Source organism: Galendromus occidentalis, unplaced genomic scaffold, assembly GCF_000255335.2.
Source record: "Galendromus occidentalis unplaced genomic scaffold, Mocc_1.1 scf7180000076107, whole genome shotgun sequence".
Classification (NCBI taxonomy): domain Eukaryota; kingdom Metazoa; phylum Arthropoda; class Arachnida; order Mesostigmata; family Phytoseiidae; genus Galendromus; species Galendromus occidentalis.
In genome coordinates this window covers 1-1,076 of record NW_003804096.1, presented here as the reverse complement: position 1 = coordinate 1,076, position 1,076 = coordinate 1, and the positions used below count along the sequence as shown (strand labels likewise).

Here is a 1,076-nt window from a genome sequence, read left to right as displayed (position 1 = left end):
GCGGATCTGAAGACAATTTCTGCTCTGGGACATTACGGCCTCTCCGTCATTACCGCCGTGGTGGCGCAGAATACCTGCGGCGTAAGAACCGTGACCCCCATGACACCGGATTGCGTTGCTGCGCAAATCGATGCCGTGTTTGACGACGTGCAGATCAGCGCTGTTAAAATCGGAATGCTCCACGATGCCGGGATCATCCATGCCGTCGCGGATCGATTGACCAGATATCGCCCGAAATGGATCGTGCTGGACCCGGTCATGATCGCCAAAAGCGGTGCTCCACTGCTTGAACCGGCGGCCATACACGCGCTTAAGGCGCAGCTGCTGCCGCTCAGCACGGTGATCACACCAAACCTGCCAGAAGCCGCGACACTGCTTGAAACAAGCGCGGCGGAGTCGGACGCAGCCATTCATGCCCAGCTCAACCGCCTGCTCAGGCTGGGGCCTCAAGCCGTACTGATAAAGGGGGGACATAGCAATGACCCAGCCCACAGCACGGATTGGCTGCTTGAAGCGGACAACGCGCATGATCAGCTCAAATCGTTTACCTCACAACGCATTTGCACGCGCAACGATCACGGAACAGGATGTACGTTATCGTCGGCGATTGCGGCGCTTCTTCCGCAAAACACTTTGACCAGCGCCATTCGTCACGCGAAGGCTTATCTTCAGGCGGCGCTGGAGGCGTCCGACCGGATTTCCGTCGGAAGTGGACATGGCCCCCTGCACCACTTCCATAACCTGTGGCCAGCGCGCTGAGGCAAACGGCGTATCTGCGCCCGGCAAGGCCGGGCCGCAGGTCGTCGGTCCGATCAATGATCGACGACGCCCTGCTCAAGCAGATCGGACCCAACCGAAAGCCTGTTCAATCCATTGAGATGCGGCGGCAGGCTTTAATCCTGTCGGCATAAACGCTGAGGTTCTGCTGAATGGATGCTGACGGAATGACCGAAATGGGCACGCCGATACCATCCACACCCGTCTGAAGGACGCTCTCCACGTGAGGCACTTCCACCCCGCCCATCGCAATGACAGGACAGGGCGCTCGTCGAACATAATCTCTCAGCCCCTGTAGC

General features: G+C 58.9%; 1 protein-coding gene across 1 annotated transcript; it reads left to right on the top strand.

Moving 5' to 3' along the window:
- The first annotated feature begins 99 nt into the window (after positions 1–99).
- LOC100907206 (hydroxymethylpyrimidine/phosphomethylpyrimidine kinase-like) lies at positions 100–759 on the top strand. Its single transcript, XM_003738591.1, has one exon. The coding sequence runs from the start codon at positions 100–102 to the stop codon at positions 757–759; it is 660 nt and encodes a 219-aa protein (XP_003738639.1).
- The last annotated feature ends 317 nt before the right edge of the window (positions 760–1,076 follow it).

Coding starts and splice junctions, on each gene's coding strand:
- LOC100907206 (XM_003738591.1), top strand. CDS start 100: ATGACACCGGATTGCGTTGCTGCGCAAATCGATGCCGTGTTTGACGAC.